Source organism: Gouania willdenowi, chromosome 17 (genome assembly GCF_900634775.1).
Source record: "Gouania willdenowi chromosome 17, fGouWil2.1, whole genome shotgun sequence".
In the NCBI taxonomy this organism is placed as follows: Eukaryota; Metazoa; Chordata; class Actinopteri; order Blenniiformes; family Gobiesocidae; genus Gouania; species Gouania willdenowi.
The window spans coordinates 2791703-2813750 of record NC_041060.1 but is presented as its reverse complement, the minus strand read 5'-3'; the positions used below and the strand labels follow the sequence as shown (position 1 = coordinate 2813750).

The 22048-nt window shown below is 35.6% G+C and overlaps 1 protein-coding gene across 1 annotated transcript in view; it reads right to left on the bottom strand.

Annotated features, from left to right (window-relative positions):
- hfm1 (helicase for meiosis 1) overlaps nucleotides 1–22048 on the bottom strand; it is a 29473-nt gene that overhangs the window by 405 nt on the left and 7020 nt on the right. Inside the window, exons 5-39 of the mRNA XM_028473278.1 lie at nucleotides 19724–19820; nucleotides 19481–19622; nucleotides 18898–18939; nucleotides 18340–18410; nucleotides 18122–18254; nucleotides 16908–17059; nucleotides 16710–16787; nucleotides 14806–14961; nucleotides 14534–14734; nucleotides 13493–13581; nucleotides 13377–13420; nucleotides 13002–13103; nucleotides 10738–10883; nucleotides 10480–10574; nucleotides 10242–10375; nucleotides 9850–9897; nucleotides 9687–9767; nucleotides 9501–9592; nucleotides 8971–9077; nucleotides 8835–8882; nucleotides 8662–8759; nucleotides 7795–7929; nucleotides 7117–7202; nucleotides 6884–6967; nucleotides 5551–5708; nucleotides 5358–5467; nucleotides 4563–4748; nucleotides 4419–4478; nucleotides 3858–3982; nucleotides 2932–3014; nucleotides 2742–2809; nucleotides 2589–2660; nucleotides 1556–1798; nucleotides 1408–1483; nucleotides 1188–1293 (exon numbers count right to left, since the gene is read on the bottom strand). Of these exons, the coding sequence (XP_028329079.1) occupies nucleotides 1188–1293; nucleotides 1408–1483; nucleotides 1556–1798; nucleotides 2589–2660; nucleotides 2742–2809; nucleotides 2932–3014; nucleotides 3858–3982; nucleotides 4419–4478; nucleotides 4563–4748; nucleotides 5358–5467; nucleotides 5551–5708; nucleotides 6884–6967; nucleotides 7117–7202; nucleotides 7795–7929; nucleotides 8662–8759; nucleotides 8835–8882; nucleotides 8971–9077; nucleotides 9501–9592; nucleotides 9687–9767; nucleotides 9850–9897; nucleotides 10242–10375; nucleotides 10480–10574; nucleotides 10738–10883; nucleotides 13002–13103; nucleotides 13377–13420; nucleotides 13493–13581; nucleotides 14534–14734; nucleotides 14806–14961; nucleotides 16710–16787; nucleotides 16908–17059; nucleotides 18122–18254; nucleotides 18340–18410; nucleotides 18898–18939; nucleotides 19481–19622; nucleotides 19724–19820 (3748 nt within the window). The remainder of the gene's footprint in view (nucleotides 1–1187; nucleotides 1294–1407; nucleotides 1484–1555; nucleotides 1799–2588; nucleotides 2661–2741; nucleotides 2810–2931; nucleotides 3015–3857; nucleotides 3983–4418; nucleotides 4479–4562; nucleotides 4749–5357; nucleotides 5468–5550; nucleotides 5709–6883; nucleotides 6968–7116; nucleotides 7203–7794; nucleotides 7930–8661; nucleotides 8760–8834; nucleotides 8883–8970; nucleotides 9078–9500; nucleotides 9593–9686; nucleotides 9768–9849; nucleotides 9898–10241; nucleotides 10376–10479; nucleotides 10575–10737; nucleotides 10884–13001; nucleotides 13104–13376; nucleotides 13421–13492; nucleotides 13582–14533; nucleotides 14735–14805; nucleotides 14962–16709; nucleotides 16788–16907; nucleotides 17060–18121; nucleotides 18255–18339; nucleotides 18411–18897; nucleotides 18940–19480; nucleotides 19623–19723; nucleotides 19821–22048) is intronic.

Genomic DNA, 22048 nt, shown 5'->3' with positions numbered 1-22048 from the left:
CAACCCAAAATGCATAAAATAACAACAAAAATGCACAAAATGACTCATAACACTAAAAAGACAAAAAAATTGCAGAATGACAGAAAAATAAACAAAAAAACAGTAGATAAAAAAAACCCTGCAAAAATGACACCAAAATGACTCCAAACCCATACAATACACATAATTACTCATAACACAAAAGTAAACAACAAAAATATACAGAATGACAGAAAAACATTTAAAAAAAATGACAACCAAAACTATTTTTTAAAAAAAGGACAAATATGGCAGAAAAATACACATAAAAATCCTCCCAAAAATGGACAAAAAAAACTAATACACAATAAGGACAAAAAAACACACAGATTACTCCAAAACACACAGAAAAATACACAACAAACCAAATATAAAAAATGACAGAAAAATATGCAAAATAACCACAATTACACAAAAAGACTCCAAAAAACACAAAATGGCAGAAAAATGTGCAAAAAACTGTAAAAGTACACAGAAAAACTGCAAAAACCTTTTCTTCTTGTCACAGCTTTCCTTCTGTTTGCCTCCTACTGTACATTCATTGGAATATGGATTTTTTTTTAAACAATTAGTGTGACATGATTTCTTTTTGCATTTCATTTCCATTTGTTCTATAATATTATTGTCATTTTATTCATGCATATCAATGCTTTTTTAAGTGTTCAAGCCCAGTCCATTTTTTAGTTAAGTTTGTTGGTTTAATGACATTTTTCTAGTTACTTTTTTGGAGTCACAATGACCTGCTTTATGGCGACGTTGCATAATATGATTTTATAGCCACAGTAACAAAGTCAAAGTGTTAGAAACAAAGTGTTAGGAAGTTATTAACTAGCAAAAGTTATTAACTCTCTGTTCAATACGTCAGGAACTATGGTAGGCTGCATCTTCCCTATCAATTAAATACATTTAATTCAATTAAAAAATCACCACTGAGGGTCCTGAGATAAAAAAAATAAATAAATAGAAAAAATAAAAAAATATTGAATTCAATGCATTCACAAAGTTGTAGGAGTTATTAAACATTTCTATACAGTGAAAGCTGATGACTGAAACATGTTACAGTTAGAACTAGTGAAGTGTAAATATGTGTAATGGAGTACTTTATTTAGTCTGTTTGCTCTGGACAAACACAAAGAGTTACGCAAACACACTAACGCACACGAACGCACCGTTTGATTCCAGTGGCGTGTGATCCTCCTCTGTGGTGTAAATGCCTGACTGACACAGGTTGGCCCAAACGTCCCGACTTTAGGACTGACTGGTCGGCAAACTGGTCTAAAACACACACATACACCACATTTAGCCCTGAGTGGAACTGAAAAACGTATTTTTGTGATTTGACATTAGAATGATTCCTTTTGTGATTCCAGGTGTGTGATCCAGTCTTGCCTTGTGGCTGTGGAAGCTGTGGGTAAACACTGCTGGGCCAGTGAGGAGCTGGGATAAACTGACTTAATATTGGAGTCTGTGGAAAAACACAATCCAAGTAAAGTTGAAAAGGTTCACAAAACAACTAGGATTAAAAGAAAAACTTTACCTGACGTGTCATAGCGCAAACGTTGCACAATCTGAGGTTTGGGGTTTGTCGTAGACAACGACGCGTCACTGGCATGAACCAAGTCCCTGTCGTCAAAGTCGCCCCAATCGTCCAACACGTCTCCAAGGTCAAAGCTGACTGAGGGCATGAGATCCTGTGAGGGGTGATGGAGCACAGCCTCCTGATGATGATGATGATGATGACTATGACCTCTGACCTCAGGGCCCGCCCACATTACAGAACCTAAGCAGTGAAAAATAAAGATGACTCTTCTCTCTAGTTTACTCTACACCACACATGGGCAGTAGGGACCATAAATACAGTATGTGATTTTATGATCCAAGGTACAATTTGTGTATTAGATTTGGAGTCTTTTTTTTCTCCAATGTTTCCGTATTAGTTGTCCTCTTGTTTATTATTGTTGTCTTCTCGTGTATTTTTGTCATAATTTTTTCATTTTTTCTGTAATTTTCTGTTTTTCTTGTCCCTTTGTGTATTTTTGTGAATTTTTGTTGACCTTTGGTGTATTTTTTGTCTTTTTCAGCATTTTTTGTAATTTTGTTTTTGTACTAATTTTTGTGTGTATTTCTGTCCTTTTGTGTATTTTTTTGTAACTTGTTTTTTGTGCTCATTTTTGTATTTTTTTTGTGTGTATTTCTGTTCTTTTATGTATTTTCTGTAATCTTTTGTTTTTGTACTCAATTTCAGATTCTGCTGTGTATTTATCTGTAATTTTGTGTTTTTGTAGTCATTTTGATAATTTTTCTGTGTGTATTTTTTTTGTCCTTTTTTGTAACTTTGTGTATTTTTTGCTGTTGTTTCATGTTTTTATTTTCGAGCTTTTGCCCCCCAGGCCGCCAGTTGCCCATGTCTATCTTTATAATCTTTAGTTTTACTAATTTAACTAAAGCTACAGAGACAATGCTGTTTCACTCTCAGCACTTTATTGTCATGACTTTTGTCAGCGTGAAGGTCTCATAACGTGATGCGTATCATGTCATTATTAGCACTGAATGAAGGACTTTATACGTACTGGGACGATAAGAATGAGCAGAAGTCCAGGACGGCGTGTGTTCCTGAACTTCTTCCACATAGTCATCATAACCTAGCAAACAGAGAAAGGAACATAACAGTTTATTAATGCTCTGACCTTTTAAAGCATGTGATTAAAGTCATTGTGGTTTACCGTCATTTCCATCATCCAGGCATATCACGTCCTGCTGCAGAGTGTAGCCTTTACCATCAGTGGGAGGCCTGAATACCAAAGGAAACGGCATATTAATTTACATTTCCACCGCACCATCTCCAATACTGTTGGGTTTGGACTGGACTGAACTTTAGGTGTTGCTGTGTAACTATGTGTAGTGTTAGTGTACCATGTAACAGGAGCAGGCGTCTGTTTAGGCGTGTAAGCAAACGCCTGCATGTTGACCGATGCAGACTCCTCGCTGATCTTCATCTAAGGATGTAAAACCACTGAGTCAGCTGGATTGATCACGATAACCGAGTCAAACGAGACACAAAACATGCATAATTTTGAGCGGCCCCTGAAGTAAATATGCAAAACGACAACAACAAAAAATACACAAAATGACATAAAAAATATATAAAATGACAACGAAAATACAACAGATGACAATAGAAATACACAAAATGACAACATAAAATCACAATAAATATATTAAATGAGAGAAAACAGACAAAACGACAACAAAAACACACAAGATGACAGGAAAAATTCACAAAAACAAAACAAAAATGCAATAAATTAGAAAAAATACACAAAAAGACATCAAAGATTAACAAAATGACAATAAAAATACAATACATGACAATATAAATAGACAAAATGACAATAAAATTTCACAAAATAAAAATAAAATAATAATAATAAAAATAATTGCACGAAAAACATTCGAAAATACATAAATTGACTCCAAAAAATGACAAAATCGCAAAACAAAAATAAAAATTGATAGAACCCTTTCTTTATTTGATGTGCCAATGCTCTGATTGGTCATTATTCTAAATACTGACATTAATGTTGATAATGTGACCCCTCGGATCAGAAAACCACATCTTTGTGACCCCCGCTGTAATTAATGTTGCCCATCTATGCATTAGAAACATTAAAATAGTAATATTTTCCACCACTAATCCTTCTTTAATCCTATTTCTGCAGCAATGTCACTGTAAATCCTCATCTGATGAACAAATTAAGTAACTTTCCAGGTGAACTGCATATTTGCAGTGATGTGTGAGATGTGATAGCTTTAGAAATCATGTCTTCTGTGTTGCTGACCTTGAGTCGTTTGACTGGAGTCTGCACGAGTGCGTCTGCCCTGTTCCTCAGGTCCTTCAAATAGGAACAGAAACTAGATTCTTGGCTTGTTGACCTCTTCCGTGCGACAGCTACACCCACTTTACCTTCAGGAGTGATGGAGAAACTCTAATTCACAGAGTAGTAATAATACATCTTCATAGGAATGCATTCAACTCAAACTCAGCAGGAAATCTGGTGTACAAATAACACAGACACAAAAAGACAATAAAAAAACACAAAAACCAAAATAAAATGACAATAAACATACACAGAATAACTCCAAACACATACAAAATAACTGCATAAATACACAAAAGGACTCCAAAAACACAAAACACAACAAATCAAACATACAAAACTAAAGAAAAATACACAAAACGACTCCAGAAACACACAAAACGACTCTAAACACACACAAAATAACTCCATATACACAAAAGGACCCCAAACACACACAATACAACAACTGAAACACAAAACAACAGATAAATGCACAAAGTGACCATATACACACACACTAAATTGTTGCATTTTACTTACAACAGTCATGGCCACACATATCCTTGTTCTTGCAGAAGTGGTTACAATCTCTTTTGTTTTCTGAGCGATTGCAAAATAACAACAAATCAATTTTGCATAGAGAATAAACAGTTTTCTTATGAACAGTTGCAGGAATATTAGAACCTTTGTCAAAGCCTCGGTCTACAGGTGTGGGAAGTTGCCTCTGCACTGATGTCTGTTTGACCAACACAGACTGAGGCTCAGCTTCCTGTCCAGTAGGAACTGGTGTTAAGTTGCAAACATTCTCAGTAACAAACCCTCTGGCTGCAGAGAAGTGCACAGTAAACTTAAGCTGGACGTCCAGGCCCACTGCAGGAGAGAGAGAGAGAGAAGGGAAACATGAAGCCATTTAACTGTCAGGGGCAATAATTCACTTCAAACAATCTGAACATTAATATTATTGTCTTTTTTTTTACAGTCCTTTTGTGTATATATGGTGTCATTTTGTGTATTTCTGTTAGCGTTTGTGTGTTCTTAATATTAATTAATGTATTTTTCTCTCATTTTGTGTTTTGTTGTTGTTGTCTTGTGTGTTCCTTTGTCATTTTGAATATTTTTCTGTTTTTTTTTGTAATTATCATGTGTATTTTTCTCTCCTTTTGTGTATTTTTTGTGTCATTTAATACATTCTTCTTTTTTTGTTATTTTTGTAGTTATCTCATGCATTTTTCTGTCCTTTAGTGTGTTTTTGGTGTCATTTAGTACATTTTTTCTCTAATTGTGTTACTTTTTTGGTGTCTTGTCTGTTTCTGTTGTCATTTTAACTACTTTTCTGTTATTTTTGAATATCTTTCTGTAAGTTTTGTAGTTATCTTATGCATTATTCTCTCATTTTGTGTGTTTTTGGTGTCATTTTGCTTATATTTGTAGTAATCTTGTGTATTATTCTAGTAAATCTTTATCACTTTGACAGCTTACCGTATGTGGAGCTGATGAGGTTGACACTGATCTCATCTCCCTTTGAAGCCTTTGGTACATCAATCTTCTTGGACCAACAACTACCGGTAGTTCTCATCAACGCCATGTCCCTGCCAAACAAATTCAACAGAAGCACCAAAAGTATAGGAAACTAAAGGAAAAAGGTATAAGTACAGCACAGAGTTTTCCTCACGTGAGTTTTTGCAGAAAAACCACCATGTTATCAGCGTTTCCGATGATCAGGGAGACAAAATGTTGGTCCTCAGCCGTTCTTCTGGACAGAAGCTCTGCTTGGTTTTTCAGGCTCACCCTCACCACGACCTCTGCCGTGCATCTACTGTACTTTGGAAGCTGCAAACATCAACAATTATTCACTGAATTAATTTCCCACTGATTTCCAAAGCGTTTGATTTGTTAAAAACGTCACATATGTAAGTTTAATTTAAAAATTTACTTCCCAAATACAAACAACCCCTGACAGGGAGTGATATATCCAGCTCACTTTACATTATGCAAGCTTCTTAATAATAAAATACGTAATTTAACACCTATATTTGGTCAAAATGCAATGTTGTTAGACCTGAACTGTATAAAGTTTGTGCAGAAGGACAAATTTAGATCAACTACATGGCACGCCAATTGTAAAGTTGCACACGCATGCTAAAATAAACAGCAACTTTTTGCACCATTTAAGAACAAACCACATTTAAAAAACATGTGTGAATTTTTTTGTTACTTTTGACCAGATTTAGATTAATCCGTGAGATTTTGATTTAACATTTAAATTTAACATTTAGATTTAACATTTAAATTTAACATTTAGATTTAACATTTAGCGTCCAGATTTAACATTTAGATTTAGCATTTAGCGTTTAACATTTAAATTGAACATTTAGCATTTAACATTTAGCATCTAGATTTAACATTTAACATTTAGATTTAGCATTTAAGATTTAGCATTTAGCGTTTAATATTTAGATTTAACATTTAGCATCTTGATTTAACATTTAGCATTTAAGATTTAGATTTGACATTTAGATTTGGCATTTAACATTTAGCGTCTAGATTTAACATTTAGATTCAGCATTCAACATTTAGCGTCTAGATTTAACATTTAGATTCAGCATTTAACATTTAGCATTTAAGATTAAGATTTAACATTTAGATCTAACATTTAGCATTTAGATTTAACATTTCGCATTTAATGTTTAGATTTAACATTTCATATTTAAGATTTAGCTGCTGTAAGTGATATTGTGTTGTTGCTGCTGCTGCTGAGGTGTGTGCACATTGAGAGAGAAGCACTGGAGTAATATGCTTTTAACAGAGCATGTTATATTACTGTGATGTCGCTGTCGGACTAACGTTAGCTTGTTAGCTCTTCTGAGGGAGGGACTTTGGAGAGTTTGGAGGCAGGGCAAGAGAGCAGCAGGGAGGGAGGGGGAGAGAGGGATCTGAAAGTCGCAGACTGCACCTTTAAAAGGAATAAAAACTGCGTTATAAAAATACAGTATCATAGAGCTTACCTGCTCCAGAGTGACGTCGTACTTTGGGAGGTGCAGGACAGATTCCCTGATTTGATTCCCAAATGGTGGGTGTCTATTAAGGATCTGTATCAAGACACAAAGACGTTACACAACTAAACATATTCTATTAACCTATGACACAAATTCTGTTAAATGTTTCTACTAACCACATTATAATAAAAAAAAATGTATAAATTAAAAAATGTGCAGATGTAAAAGTAAAAGAGACCAACCAGTTCCAGCTCTCTGGGATTCGTTTGCTCTATTTTGCTGAAAGTGGTGAGTCCAGCGTTCACCATAGCGGTTGACAGACTTTGTCCTGAAACACATTCATTATTAATGGTAAATGACTATAAACCACATCTATACTGAACAAAAGCTTATCCACTATACAAATGACATTAAATCACTGTTCTTTATGTTGATAAGCTTGTATTTAATCTTATATTTCAAATGATTTAACACACTACAATGTTAGAGCCTCTGATTTCTGTTTCAGGTGAATCTTATTTCCATGCATACTTTTTTGGTTTCATCAACTTTCAGTGTTTCAATGACTTTACTGGCTATTAAACTTCCTGAAATTGTACCGGGCATGCTAAATAGGCTTAATAAAGTCAACTACTGTTATTAATTTTACATTTTTATGCTTCAGATGAATTCAAACTTATGCTGAAAATTGGACATATTTGTCTATTTTCTGGTGTAAAAAAGCGTCTAAATGTGTAAAATTGTCCCAAAACATGCATGTGAGGCATTTCCATGTCATGTTTGGGCTTGATTTTAAATAGAGAAAAGATAAAAACGTGAATTCCTCTTTTTCCGTCCATTTTCCTTGATCATTGAACACCGGAGGCCCTACAAAGTCATGCAATATGAAGCTTTCAATGCGTTTGCGTGCATTCATTCACCTATCTTCTCCAGCTGTTTGGAAACATACGATGAGTTTTCCCAAAGCTTTGCTCGAAAGCACTTAGCCAGAGTCACAGAGTTCAGCAGCGCAGAAAAACCAGTCTTCGATCGCTGATTTAGAAACTCTGATAAACCTGATGGGACAAAAAAAAAATATCAAAAGTTATCCAATCAAATGAGTTTTGAAGAACTGTTAGAAAGCTACTTCCTGTTAAGTAAAGTTACTCAACTTACTTAAAGTTAATTAAAACAACTTTATTACACTTAATTGAATTTACTTAAAACTGACTCAGGTTTACCTTACCCTAATCAAACTTACTTAAACTTAAATAAAGTTAATCAACATGCTTAATATCTATCAAACTTAATTAAATTGACTTAAAACCTAATCAGGATTACCTTACCCTAATCAAAACAACTTAATTTTAATTAAACTTACTGTAGTTAAGTTGACTTAAAACTTACTTAGGCTTAATTTACCCTAATCAAGCTTACTTAATCTTACCTGACCTAATACATAGCTAAACTGAAATAATGTTGAACAAACATATTTAAATCAATCCTCTTCTACCTTTACACTGAAAATATATAACATCTACTGTGTGAATAAATCCCTTTCAAAATAAAAGGGTAATAACTTTATTCAGTTGTATATTTAAGCAGGAGAAAAGCCTGAATCCAAAGAAAATGATTCCAGTCTAGTCGATGAAGCAGATTTACGTGGGTTTAGTTGTGAATGTAAAACAGTGAACAGAGTCAGAGACTGCTCTTTATTCAGTTGTCTCATTTCAAACACTGTGTAAATATAAAGGAGAAGGAGAAAAAAACCCCAAATGCTACGTCCTGGTCTGTAGACATCCACGTACATTTACTGACGCGCATTCCGCTCCTGAAGATCCTGGCTGTGTCCTGTGTTAGCCCGTACTCCTGGATCAGGATGGAGCCTAACTGAGCCTGAATCAAGCTGAAGTGAAAATCCTGGATCAAATACTAATGTCATGAATTCCTTATAAAGTTTACAGGGTACGGCTGAATCTACCAGTTAACTTTCATCTCGCTGCTTTTGATCTTCCCATCAATAGGAAATCTGAAAATAGAATAAAAAGAATGTTTATCCACGTGAAAACGTTAGAGTTGTGTGTGCGCACTTGTCCGTCGGCTGGAAGACGTCTGACCTGATGGTGACCCTGTTCTTGTCCCTGTTCAACGTGTTCAAAGGTCTCTTCTCATTAACTCTCAGCTGAACATCACTAAACTCTTTGCTCTTTGATACCAGCTCGATCTGCACACACAGCACCAACACAACACATTCTAAACTGTTTTACTATATTTAAAACTTGTCACAAAGTCTAAAAGCCAGATGTATTGTTTGCACAAATTCAAAATGACTGAAAATCACATTATCATGACACATTTAAGCCAGGTATCAACTTTGGAGATATTGTTCATAACACGTTATGGAACCTGAGCCACTTTTCTGTAAAAATATGTTGAGCCTGTCAACATTTTAGAGATTTGGCCTCGTGGATCAATAAATTAAGGATAATTTGCTTCAAGAAGACGTAAAAGATTGAAATTGCTGTGCGAGAGTTTGTTATCTTATTCACTGTAAACACTTTCTTATTGAAAGTTGGAAAACTTTGGTGCATTGCATTAGTGTGCAGACTCTACATTTAGCTTGACGACAATGGTGCAGAGAACTTACCAGTTCAGACAGATCCTCAGTGCCTGAAACTTTACTGAACTGTTTCATGGTTTCAAAAGCAACACAATACCGAGCCATCAACCTGCCAGCCTCTACAAGAAAGACAAAAATATGTGAAATATCTGTACAACCAGAAAACTTCACTGTGTCTCAACAAAATGACTGTTTAAGACAGTCAATGTAAACCTGTTGGTTTGATGTTGATGTCTTCGTCCATGTCAATGAGGCCAATGGAGGACAAGGAGTTGAGGTTCTTCAAACACAGCTCTGCACAGGACAGAAGACAGAAATGTTGTCATTAAAAAGTGACTCTTATCCTGTCAAGCAAACAAAACAAACGTGTGCTGACCTTGCAGTTTAGCTTCGATGTCATATCTGTCTGAGTCAGCAGAGAAACCTGCAATAATAATAAAAAACACATTTTATTTTAAAGCCTTTTTTAAGAAACTCAAAGACACTTTACAGGTTAAAACAACAACAGCAAATACAGCAATGAAAACAAAGAAATATAAATCAGAAAAAAAGAAAGAACATCAGTAAAAAAAAAAAATTAAAAAAAAAAGGCAGGAAAAAGGCACGAGTGATTGGATGGTTAAATGTTAAAAGCTGAGTGAAATATGTGAGTTTTGAGAAAGTAAGCGCATGTCGACAGGAATTCAGTCTCAGTACTCCAACCAAAAAAAAATTAAATTTGAATGACCAGTTTCCAATGATGGTGCGTGTTGTGTTTGAGGCCCTGACCGTAGTGAGTTGGGTTTTTGAGCGCTCTGATGTAGAGAAAGGTGGAACGTATCCAATCCAGAGCCATGTTGACATCACTGATGGTTTGGAGGACGATCTCTGCATTCAGGTGCTCCACCAGGTGAGTGTGTAAGCTGTGAAAACAAAGTGTACGGACACTCTGACTACTCTGACTGCTTCTAATGTATGAGACTAGGAGAGAGAGAGAGAAAGCATAAGTCGTGTCATTCTCATCTACCTGCTTTCAATTATTTCCACCCCATTCATAATGTTCAAGTACTTGTTCCTGGTTTGAATCTTGGTCATAATGACGGCAGTAGCTGATGTGTCGAACTAGAGCAGGAAAACAGAAATCCACTGTAAACCTTCAGCGACAAGACTTGTTTCAATTTTCTTTTTTTGCTGTGTTTAAAAAAAAAGAACTATTTGCAAATATAGATCCCAGGAAAAACACATTCACAAGGTTTTCTTCTGGTTTTCATGGTGTCGTTGATACCTGTGGTCTCCCTGCACGACCGATCATCTGAAGCAGGTCGGCCTCGCTGTACTCCTCACACGCGCCTGCCACATACTGCATGGTGGACTTGATCACCACTAGGTGAGCTGGAAGATTCACCCCCATGGCCAGAGTCCTGGTGGTGACTGAAAGTGGCAGAAATTAGTCCTTTGGTTCAATCCAAGCTAAATAAAGGGCTAAAAACAAATGATTTGGGGTTATTTGTTATTTGTTCCCAGACATCCTAGATACAGATGTGCAGAAAGGTTTCCTCAAATGGCAAATGTAGTGCTGACATGAAGCGGACTAGAAATAGGTGTGATTCAGATAAAAAAAGAACTTCGGATGTGGCTGTGCATAGGGCTGAACGATTATGGCCAAAATGATAATCACGATTATTTTTTTTATCAATATTCCAATCACGTTTATAATCATAATTATTTATCATGTTAGGGGGAGAACCTGTATTTTTATTGTACTACTTTTAAACAAACATAATGTAAACAGTTTACGGTCCAAAATGAAGCTTTAAATAAGAATTATATTTTTTTTTATTATTCCAAGAATTTAAAATGTAGTCGGGCGAAATTTTCATTAGGAGCACATTTGGGAAAACATTATGTCCGGGCCTGATACTTTTTAACATAATGTTTTCGGGAAAAATTTTATCGACTGAAATCAAGTGTGAATTGCTTAATAAAGCAGAAAAATCCTAGCTTCTCAGTTCCACTAGTTTTTTCTATAATGCAGGTTGGATTGACAACTTTTAGCAGTTTTCCTTTTCCTTTCCATTCCGTTATCATCAAACGTATCCATGGCAACCTGAGAACATCTTTTTGATGTCAATTTTCAAGTATTAGAACAGGAACCACTGAGTTGTACCTCAGTGTGTGATGGCTGGGACCAACTTTCATGTTTTTCATTCCACTTCGTTACCACAAAAAGGTAACGGAGAGGAAAGACCTTCATCATTCAACCACGTGTTAAACAAAAAAGAACAGGAAAAATTCAACACTGCTGCTGTGCTGCTCCTACAGCACAGCTAATGTGGAACATTAAATGAGATACCGTAACCTTTAAATTCCATTATTTTCAACATTCCAAATGCACCCCTTATGACAATTTTAACTGAATAAATACACTATTACAGATTGCTATCAGGAAATGTATTTCATTGGAAACAATTACAGCTTACAGCTCTCATTGGCCCACCAAGTGACTCAAAGCTGCCCCCTGGTGGTTGGCTGACTACTGGTTGATTAGATATGCAGCAGAGCTAGCGATCAGGTAAATTTAAAGGTGGAAACCTTAAAATCGTGATCTTGATTGAAATTCCATTAACTGTGCAGTGCTAGCTATGCACGGGCACCAGGGCTGAGGTCAATTACATTTTTCAGTTACAATTACGTTTTCAATTACCCATGTTCAATTACAATTCAATTACAATTACAGTGACCAGTAATTTTTTCCAAATAGAATTAAATTACAATAATTTTTTTTATCCTCAGAAAGTCAATTACAATTATGTTTTCAATTACTAAAGTTCAGTTACAATTCATCACATGTACTGAGCCTGAAAAAGTTTACCTTCCTTTTGTGTTAGCATCTCTTATGATACCAGGTCAAACAAATATCTAACATCTGAGTATTATCTATTGGTTACATTGTTAGGCTTCCTAATCAATGAAAATGTAGGTTTCAATATTTTTGGTGTGGGCGTTTGAGCCTTTTGTGTCAGTGTACGCCTATATTTTAATTTGATTTAAATGGTAAAATGTGGGAAAGCTTGATATGAAACATATTTTAATAATTACTAACTACATATGTGTAGAACTGTACATAGAACTGTAATATGGTTCCCCCCCAGTTTTGCGTTAAATTATAGACAGTTTTTATAGAATTTTCATGGCAATTACAATTACAATGTCAATAATCTAAACTCAATTACAATTTAATTAAAATTACGACAGCAACAGATTTTAAAAATTACAGTTACAATTATAATTACCATATTACGCCATAATTGTAATTAATAATCAATTATGCGATTACAAATATAATTGATCCCAACACTGACACACAATCAGGGTGCTAGGGTTGGGGTGCACAATGACACAGCACTGCTTCTTTGATCTTTGTGCTTTGGCGGACGTCGTCACATTCTAACCTAATTGATCTAAGATCTCGGATTATTGTAGCATCTGACATAACTTATATGATTAATTGGTCGATCACCAAACAATTGAACAAAGCGTATGCCTCACAGAGGACAGGCAGGTCTCCCAAAGTGAAGGCTTTCTCAACCATCTTCCTGTCTGACATTCCGACTCCAGCGTGGTGAAAACCAACTCCTAACATGACGAGATCTGCACCGAAAAAAAACACAAAATTAGGTTTGTTTTATGTCAAATTAATGCTTTCACACACACCCAACCAACACTTCATATCCAACATGTGTTAAAGTACAGCAACTCTCGTGAATAAAATGGATAAATAATTAATGAATACTTCAGACATTGTTAGAACACCTTTGATGATCAAATATTAATGATGGTGTAAAATTGTCTAGTGCTCAGAAACTATTGAGTTACTGGTGCAGGTGATCAACACCTACAGCCTCTCATTCCCAGTATCCTCACCTCTTAGTTTGGAATCCAGAATGGAGTTTGCATATTTCATGAGCCTGCAAAGTTAAGAAGATCTCAGATGATGCAGCAGACTGACTGAAGGTCGATATTAAAAAGCCTTAAGTTACCTTTGCTTGTGTTCAACGCTCATGATGAATCGAGCATCCTTGGCGAGGACTGAAGCCGACTGCTGAGCTCCTTTCCTTGTTGAGCAAAACTACAGACACACATGCACAGTAACAAGGTTAGTGCTCAATAGAACTGACTTTTTAAAAATCTGTACAAACCATAAAAGAAAGCATATAAATATAAGTGATGCACCGAAAATTTGGCCACCAAACATTTTTGGCCGAAAATGGCCCAAAAGTTCATTTTTGCTTTTCGGCTGAAACACTTTTATTCACCGAAACAACCGACAGCCAGCTATTGCATTTACATTGTGCTATTGGCTGAGATTAGATCAGTGACGTTTTTTAGAATCAGTGACATCACCAACCGTCACTGTTGACCCCGCCCCTCCTATAAAAGATGGGAGGAGGGACCCGGTTTCGTCCTCTCACAGCCCTCAGTGAGCATTGATTGACAGCTCCATGTGGAACTGTGCAGCGCTGTGGGGGCGGGGCTGCTGTGACTGGGCGTGTTTTAACTACACTCGGAGCCACGCCCACAATCAAGGCATTTTTTTAATTTCCCCTAGTGGCAGGTCAGCAAAAACCTGGGGGTGCACTTACACTTTAATGCACTTCATTTGACTTTCTTTCAGCAGCCCAGTCAGTTATAGGCCTGTACAATATTATTTAATGTATGAGTTACAGATTTTATTTTATTTTATATTGTGCATTGTTGAAATGTTAGTGCAAAAGAAATATTTTCATATTTTAATTCTTTGAAGCATTAATATAAATGTTGACAATTGCAATGTTTTGATTTTAGGGAGGTTAGTACATATTCAGAGCCATAATTTACCGCAATGGGACTAATAATTTGTGTGTTGATTTTCTCATTTTCAATTTCAGCCAACAATTTTCATTTCTGTGCATCCCTAGTATAAATGTAGAAAGACGATCAGTGTCTAAACTCATCACTGCACTTTAATCAATCCTATGGATGATTAATAGAATGCGACCCAGATTCACAGACATAAGACAAATGAATACATTGGAACGCACCACTAACGCAGGCTTCTGCTCAGAGTAGGTCTGAATGACGTTGGCCATTTTGTAATTGAGAGACAAGTCGAACTTAAACTCGGTTTGATTGGAGCTGCAGGGGAATCCCAGGACCACCTTCCTCAGCTTCACTGGGCGATGACTCTCGTCCATGTGAAGATACGTGGCGGGGCCGCTCTCATTGGACAGCCAATCGGCTATCTAGAAACAAAGGAACACTTCAGGAAATGTCCTGAAAACGACAGGTTAAGCAAACGTCGTCAGCGACTTACATCCGATACGTTAGGTATGGTGGCTGACACAGCCACGAAGCGCATAGAAAGGCCTCCCTCTGGGTCTTGTAGTGTTCTGTGGGTGTGCACGGCCTTCATCCTGCTAACCACGACCTCCAACGTGGCACCTCGGGTCGTATCTTTCACCACGTGTACCTGAAACACCGTTCAATGCCTTACAGTTGCAACTTCGGAAGCAAAAGCAGAGGTTTTGGTGAATCCACACGGAATATAATAGTTAGCTGTGATGTGAGAAAGAACATCGTGTGCTCTTCTAACAAGAGCAGCTGGAACACAATGTAAAATAGCATCTAACCTTAAGGTCAATGAAGAGCTGAGAGGAAAAGCTCATTATGACTCATAAGCCTTTGAAGCTTTATATTTACTTTGGTGCACGAGTGACTTCTGCAGCTGTGAGAATCTCTCACTGTGCTGACAGTGATTGATTGATTGATTTTATTTTGGTTAATGTCGTACATTGATACAATTCCAAGACAAATTGTATTGAAAAATTAAAAACACAAAAAAGGAATAGGCAAGAAGCAAATTCTTATATTCAGCCTATCCTTTTCCCTCTGCATACTTGTTATAAATACCTTTTATTAACTGTTGAACAGCAGCATTGTTATATACATATACGTATACACACATATATATATAGTGTCAGATAACCTCGATTAGAAACCTGCATTATGCTTTGGCGTTCAGAAGATGATTTAGGAACAAATTTGGAAGAAAAAGGAGAAGTTTTAAAAGTCTTCTAAGTAACATTTTTATGAAAGTTTCAGTTTGTTTTACACATTTTCCAATATGCCTTTTTTTATTTGGCTCGCTATCTTATAGTATGGAGCAATGTTCAAGTGCCTGGTGCAACCTCTAAATATGAATTAATTTCCATAAAATTTAAATTTGGAACCAATTTATTTGGCAAGTTATGAGACCAAATGCAGGGTTCTAATGTACATAATCTATTAAAAAGAAAGAAAAAAAACCCAATATTATCTCAACTTAATATTCATGAATAATTTGATATTTCAGACATTTTTTTTTAGCTTTTCGTCACTGAGATCATTCCATATTTTTACACATTCAACATTATGAATACCTCTTAAATTACATTTATGCTCTCTTACTTTAACTAAATCTTGTATATTATTAGTAATATTTTTTTTTAAAAATTAATTTTATTTCATATAAACAATATCCTACAATTTTAAGGTTTTTAGTTGAATAAATAATTAATTACTACATTAATATACCCTACTTTATTAAACATTCTGATAGCTCTCTTTTGTAATTTCACTAATGTATCGATAATAGTTTTTTCCTGCATTTTCCCACAGCTATACACAATATGTTAAGTATGGCACAACCACAGAACAATATATCAAATACAAACAGTTTTTTTTGTTCAATAGGTTTGTTTAGTTGGACACTTTACTTTTAATATGCTCAATATGGGGATTCCAACCATTTAGCTTCCTAAACTCCTTCTATTTCCACACCATTCAGATAAAGTTTTGCACGTGTGTGAAGGAACTGAGTAACTAAACCCCAAAACCACCTTTTTTTTCCTGCTGAAAACAAATGTATTTGGGTATGATGTTTAGTGCAGTTGATCGATTCTTGTCCAAGTCTTGACTTTTTAGTCAAAGCATTTCAAATAGGCATATTTTGTTGTTTGAACTTTGCAGCCACACTTTGGTGCAATCAAGATACGTATATGTTAGGTTTCACTTCCACAAAGGACTCTAGTAACTTTTAGAAAGTGACTGGGTGTGTCTGAGCTGTTCCGGGAGCGCCACTCCTATTAATTAAGGCCTTTTTAAAATTTCATCCATAAGGTGCACTTACACTTGAAGAAATGACAATTAAATAAAGAAATATCAGATGAAGTCACTGACCTCGTCGATGAGAAAGAGCCGGACGAGCTGCAGCAAACAGTTGTCCTTCCACTTTCGTGTCAAGCTGTCCCACTTTTCCTGTAGAAAGTCGCATACACGGTATTGCATGAATGCCAAGGAAAACCAACAAAAATACTCACGTGTAGCATGACAGTTATTCATAATGTTTCAGATAAGATGGTTGCATTTTTTACACACAGGCGTCGTCAAGATGATCTGAGAGTCCTGAATCTCAAAGAAGTCGTCAATCTCTGTGTCTCCCGTGATTTCTTTGCAGTTCAGCCCCAAAGGACCAAATTTCTTCTTCCAGTTTTCAGAGCACTGGCTGCACAGTGCTTTGATTGGAGCCACTGGTGAGAGGAAGAAAAAAACCCTCATTTCATCAAAGACTATGAATCATACATATTACTTGTGTTTTTAAATGAACAAAAAAAAAAAAAAAAATCAAAAGCTGACATTAATGTGAATGATCAGTTCATTAAATAAATATTTCTCACAGAAAATCAGCAGTAATTAAAGAGCCAGGTTTACTTCTTTAAGACATACATTTAAAAAAAATATTTGTCTTCTAAAAATGGACCCCAATAATAATGAAAAAAGTTGTATGGCCAGGGGTGTCCAACTCATTTTACTTTGGTGGGCCAGAGAAGAAAAAGGGTTAAAACAAAAAATATATCATTTTTGCCTTCAAGTTTGAATTTTCGTATTTAAAAAATGTCTATAATTTGCTTAGAATATCTTAAATGTAAAATATAAAGTTGCGGATCTTGTGATTCAGAAGTCCTAGAGTTTGTGGTCAATTTTTTTTTTTAAATATTTATAAAAGAATTTAAAGAATTATTCAAAAGAAATAACAGTTTTTTTGTTTAAAAAAGAAAAAAAAAATTTCTGGCAAACAATTTTCCATTAAAAATGACAGAAACCATGTAACTACGAGCAGAGATAAATTCCAAGTCCCCGTATATTTGGGAATTGTCATTAATTATTTGAATAAGGAGGGACTGAGAAATCTGGAACTAAACCTTATGATGACTTACATAATGATTCACGTTATTGTAGTATTTTTTTAATACATAATGTATATAATAATGAACAAAATCCTACTGCAGACTGAAAGGAAGGTTCTCTGGAGGTCGGATTTGGCCCCACAGGCCCTGAGTTTGACACCACTGCCTTAAACTTAAACTGATTCAGTTGGAATGTTAAGTTTAACAATCTTGAATTTGGACTTTTGTCTGATTTCAGGCGACAATAATTAGTCACAACAATAATGTAAATCTACAATTAAGTATTTTTGTAATTTGTTGATGATTTATACACCATTTTTTAAATGCAATGTTTCCAAAACAAACATTTTTATACAATGGTTGTGTAAGCTCCAGTGCTAAGTGAATGTAGCATTGTTAGCTCACTGTAAACAGCCTTGACGTCTCGCCAAGGCTCCATCGTCTCCATCAGCAGGCGAATTATTGCCAGTTCAAACAGAACAGTTTTACCTGATCCAGTGGGAGCACAAGCCACAAAGTTTTTACCCGTGTAGAGAACCTGGTGGTATAATATAATATGTTAATAACATGTGATAAAAAAAAATAAAAAAATATGTGAATTCTGTGACTAAAACAATGCTTACGTCATCGAGGGCTTTGGATTGAACGTAGTTGAAAAAGGGGAACTCGCTGAAGACGGATCTGAACTTAACAGCTGTGTGAATGTTTCATTAAGGTAAACCAACATAGTTATACTGCTTATATATATGTATATATATATATATTGTATATATATATATTAGTGGTGGGACTCGATAAAAAATTGTATCTACCTTGTAATTACTTAATCTTGACTCATCTAAATTAATTGTATAATAATATTTGACACGAGAAGCAACGTTTTTCTAATTTAAATGGATTTTGGTATTTGACTGAATCAATGAAAACAATAAGTGTTCTTAAAGAACAAAATTGTGTTCATTATTTACATCACTGAGTGCTAACATAAATAAAGAATATTATGATGGCATTGTTCAGAAAACGCAAACTTAAATTTAAGTAAGATATATTCATGCTTTTCTGGATTTTTTTGGTAAACTTTCTGAAACAAATGTGTATATATATATATATATATATGTGTGTGTGTGTGTGTATATCAAGCATGCTAAAACATGTTAAATACAAAGCAACTAAAAGGATACGGATTTCAGAAACCGGTCTCAAAACTCCACACCCGTTTGTGCCTAAAATATATCACATTTAAAAGTTTAGAATACAATAAAGCAGAAAATGTACAAACCATTGAAAGTGTTGGGTCAGAATTATTGCAGTGAAACGATTGAAACGCACATTGACAACCATCATTATTACCTGAATATATATCCATCATTTATCCTTTATATTTACTATTATTATTATTATTATTATTATTATAGTGTTTCTGATTTGTTAATGTTCTTCGTACCATCCACCAATTTAAATTCCCCGTATTGTTTTAAAACTGTACATGGAGAATAAAACTGATTCTGCTGTTTCTGCTGAATAGCGGCACCTAGTGGCCAAAATGTTTCCCTACAACAAAGCAGTCAATGGGGGTAGCTCACCTCATTTCACCTCAGCCTACACACAAACACAATTTGGCAGCAGCTGCCATGGTGAGGCATTGATATTTGCTGATTAGCATGTTTTTAGTTTTTTTTAATAAACGCAATGACAGTGATATATTTCCAGAGCCTTGGCGGGGAAGGGGGAGTGGGTGGGGGGGGGGGGGGGGTGTGCTGTCACCTTGTATGTGCAGCGGCTGAGGAGTCATGGGTGGAACCAGGGCTCTCTTTGTCGCCTTATGCTGCGTGTCTGCACATGGTCCCTGCTGGAGGGGTCGACCGCTCACTGCAGACGAGCCCAAAGGAGGGGGCGGGAGGAGGGGCTTTGGAGGAAAGAGGAGAAAGAAAAAAAAAATATGGCGTGAGCAGCGAACGTCTGCGGATGCTGCCGAAGAGCAGAAGAAGATACTGTCGTCATGGTAACCTGAGTGAGGAAAGTTTGAGGCCTGCAGCTGCCGGTGCTGAGGTCATCGGTTTTTGAGGAGTCGCCTCCACTGGTGGAAGCGGGGGTCTTGAACAAGCTGTAGTGAATAAAAATGGTAGAGCAGGTTGCGGATACTGTATTTATATTTGTTCTTTATTTATTATTATTTTATTATTTATACATTCTCCGTCGTCACATTTTGTCCTTAATGGAAATCTCTGTCAAGCACCTAAAGGGCCAACAATTGACACGGAAACATTGGAACTGGACCATCAAGCAACTGGACCTTGGCCTGTAACACATCATTAATGTAATGTGATTTACTGTCCTATTCAGAATCAGAAAGTCTTTAATAATCCCAGGGGAAAGTTATGGCTGCTCCAAGTAGAAATTATAAGAAAGAGGAAAAGAAACACTAACAAGGAATATACAGTATACTGGTACATGATATGACTTATATATGTATATACAGTATACTGACTTACCTTTTTTGTGCACTGTTTTGTAATGTGTTTTATTGTGAATTACTCCTATCCTCAGTCTTATTGCTATGTTTTTTTTGTTGCCTGCCTAGCAGCTGTGGATACAAATTAGCCTTGTCGCTATAATTTGGCATATTTACGTATATTGCTGTCTAAATTGATCATCATTAATGTGCACTGTCCCTATCAAATCAACAAATAAATACAAAATTACATAATACCAAGCAATTTTGTTGTTGTGTAATAACACCTGCATTTTCAGACAATGAGTTAAAATAAATTATTCGTGCATTTTTTTGTATTTATTGCTTTTATTGAACTGCGGTTGTTACTAAATGTGATTGTGTAATAATGTGTTGTGTTGAGGCTCCTCATTACAAAATGTGAGTGTTTTAAAATGACATGTATTATATTTTGACGAGATGTTACATAACGCAGCCTTACTAGATAATGTGTTGTCAAAAGCTGTTTAAAGCTTGTGAACAGGATGGACAACAGAGTCTTCTGGGAATACTTGGGTTGTACCATTTGTGTGGACGGCGCTTTCAACAAAATTAGACCTTTCATCAATTTTATACACACACATATATATATATATGTAGTTTCTTTATTCAGCAGGTGAATGCTGGTAGAAAACACAAACTATATTTTTGACCACGTTGTAAGTAAACTGTTGTGTTGATTAGGGCTGGGAGGTCTGGACCAAAACTCAAACCTCAATATTTTTTAACTCAATACAGCCTGACCAGAAAGACAATTCTGGGTTAAATTTGCTGATATAAAATGCTACATAGGCACATTTATTAACAAACAGCTGCACAATATGTGCCACTTATGGCTTTTTCTCCTCTAAGGGACAGCAAGTGTGAGTGGCCATGATTACATGATGTTTTTCATTCGCAATTAAAGTGTTCTGCTTCGTGTTTACATATAAATAATAATTCGCGTGTGTGTTTAATAAGTCTGTGAGTGACGGTGTGAAAGTTTGCATGTTTATGCTTCCGTCCATCCACTCTTTCCATTATATCCATGTATTTAAAGGCTCTTATTAAATAGTCTCGGCTGGAGTCTGGGCCGCCGCCATCTTGGATTATGTCGTCACTAGCGCGTCATCGCCGCAAGTCGCGCAAGTGTAGAACGACCCAAATTAACTTAAATTATTAAGCAAGTTAAGTGTTTACAAGAAAAAGGAATTATCTAATTTGGAATTCAAATCAGAATAAACCAGCCACTTAATTCAGATTTAAGTTTAATTCAGAATTAAATTAGCGTTAGGAATTATGTGTTTACAAGGTCAGGTTAAAGAGGAGTTAACTTTTATTCTGCTTTAAAGAGGAATTAAAGCTCCCATGTAAACGTGGCCACTGAGTTCTGTAGTGTGGCTTGTTTAGGGGAAGGTCTGGATTAGGACAAACTCAGCAATCCATCTAACTGTGCTTTTCATGCTGTTCCGAGAAGTAACGAAAGCAGCCACTCCTAAAACGAGCAACATTAGGTGGGAAAAGTGGTGGAAACTGCTTAAGACTGCCTAAAATGTTTTAAAAGTGAAAAAAAAACTTGCAGAAAAGACAATGAAATTTGATTGAGAAGTGGCACAAATGGGAGTAATGTAGCAAAAAGGCTTTAAAATAGCAAAAATATGACAAGTTTGGTGTAGTTGCAGAAAAATAGTAAAAATAGGCAAAAAACAGGCTCGAATTGTTAAAAAATATTCTTAGGTTCATGAAGCATTTTAATACAAAATAAGACATAGAATACATATCTCAGAAATATGGAGAAATTGTAAACAAGTACACTGTACTCTATGAATAATACTAAATACTTGTAAGATGTGATTTGTACT